Source organism: Phytophthora parasitica (genome assembly GCF_000247585.1).
Source record: "Phytophthora parasitica INRA-310 unplaced genomic scaffold supercont2.12, whole genome shotgun sequence".
Classification (NCBI taxonomy): Eukaryota; Oomycota; class Peronosporomycetes; order Peronosporales; family Peronosporaceae; genus Phytophthora; species Phytophthora nicotianae.
This window is the reverse complement of record NW_008648998.1, coordinates 1,266,768-1,268,047: the sequence shown is the minus strand read 5'-3', so window position 1 is coordinate 1,268,047 and position 1,280 is coordinate 1,266,768. Positions and strand designations below refer to the sequence as shown.

General features: G+C 49.1%; 1 protein-coding gene across 1 annotated transcript; it reads left to right on the top strand.

Annotated features, from left to right (window-relative positions):
- Positions 1–274: 274 nt before the first annotated feature.
- PPTG_07687 (hypothetical protein) lies at positions 275–784 on the top strand (the record flags this gene model as incomplete). Its single annotated transcript, XM_008901964.1, has 3 exons — positions 275–292; positions 381–498; positions 564–784. 3 exons carry the CDS (start codon positions 275–277, stop codon positions 782–784), a joined length of 357 nt encoding a protein of 118 aa, XP_008900212.1.
- Between the last annotated feature and the right edge of the window lie 496 nt (positions 785–1,280).

Genomic DNA, 1,280 nt, shown 5'->3' with positions numbered 1-1,280 from the left:
AACCTGGCCGACACCGACGGGTTCAAGTTCTACTCGAACTTTTTCACGTCGGACATTAAGGACACCCGTAATCACGTCTTTTACTCCATTTTCATGACGATCAGCGGCTCTCAAGGTGGTGCTAGACGTGTGGATTGACGGCACTTGCATCTTCAGCCGCCTTTATATACCGTATGGGTATTCATCCGTCTTGTGTGGCGCAGTGTTCTTCAGCCTCTTAACGGCCGTCAATGCTGCGCCGTGCAAATCTTTTGGGTCGAGCGACTTGCTTACGATGGCTTCGATCATCATCGTATCGATCGTTCAGATGTTCTTCCAATGGAAGTTCCATGGACTTATTTGAAGGTCGGCCTTACTGAGCGGTCTATACGATTGGCCAGAGTTGGGGAGATTTCTTCTGCTACGGAGCGTTCTGGACGATCATCTTCGTGTGCAAGTTCATGTTCAACTCAGTTGATGGTCAAGTCTCTCATTGGACCCAGCGTGGAGATCTACAGCGTGGATGTTTCCGCCGCCCAGCTGAAGAACGCATTATCGAGTCGGAGCACAACATTGCTTTTCAGGCCGCTATGTGGCTCCAGTGGTTCTTGTGTTTATTTACGATTCTCAGATCTGGCTCGCTATCGCTCAAGCTATCATCGGTGGCTGGATCGGATTCCGTCTCAAGATTGACCACTCGGCTCGCATCAAGGCGTTTGTGAAGCGCCTGCGGCAGGCCCCCAATTTCTTCCCCGCTATCGTCGAGCTCTGTTGCTCGTTATGCCAACAGCCGCCTACGCATTGAACTTATGCTTACGGAGGAGTGGATGGCTGAGAAGCTGCGAAAGTCTGCGTTTGCGAAGATGACGCCTGACCTTAAGTAGTACCGTGAATCAGAGAGAATGCACTTATTCTCTCTGATTCACGGTACTACTTGAGAGATAGAAAAAAGCGGAGGTTAATGATCCTACGGTCAGCTAGACGTCATCCGCCCCGTGAAGAAATCTTTATGCAGAGAGTACGTACTGTTGTGCATTGACTTTTTTCAATTCTGGGAACTAATGGAGGGTGTTGTTGAGTATGTCGGATAGGTTCCAAGATGTTTGATCCATTCGGCCAATGTTGTCAGGGCCATCCACACGCTCAAATCGGTTTGATTGTCGCTACTCACTATAAAGAAGTACATAACACCTACTCATCAAAATAAGCCAGCAAAAGAATACAAAGGATCTATGTCGGGTTCCCCGGCCACTGCGGGCCGGCAGGCGAGCTTACCAATAATCGATTTCAAAGCTCAGTAA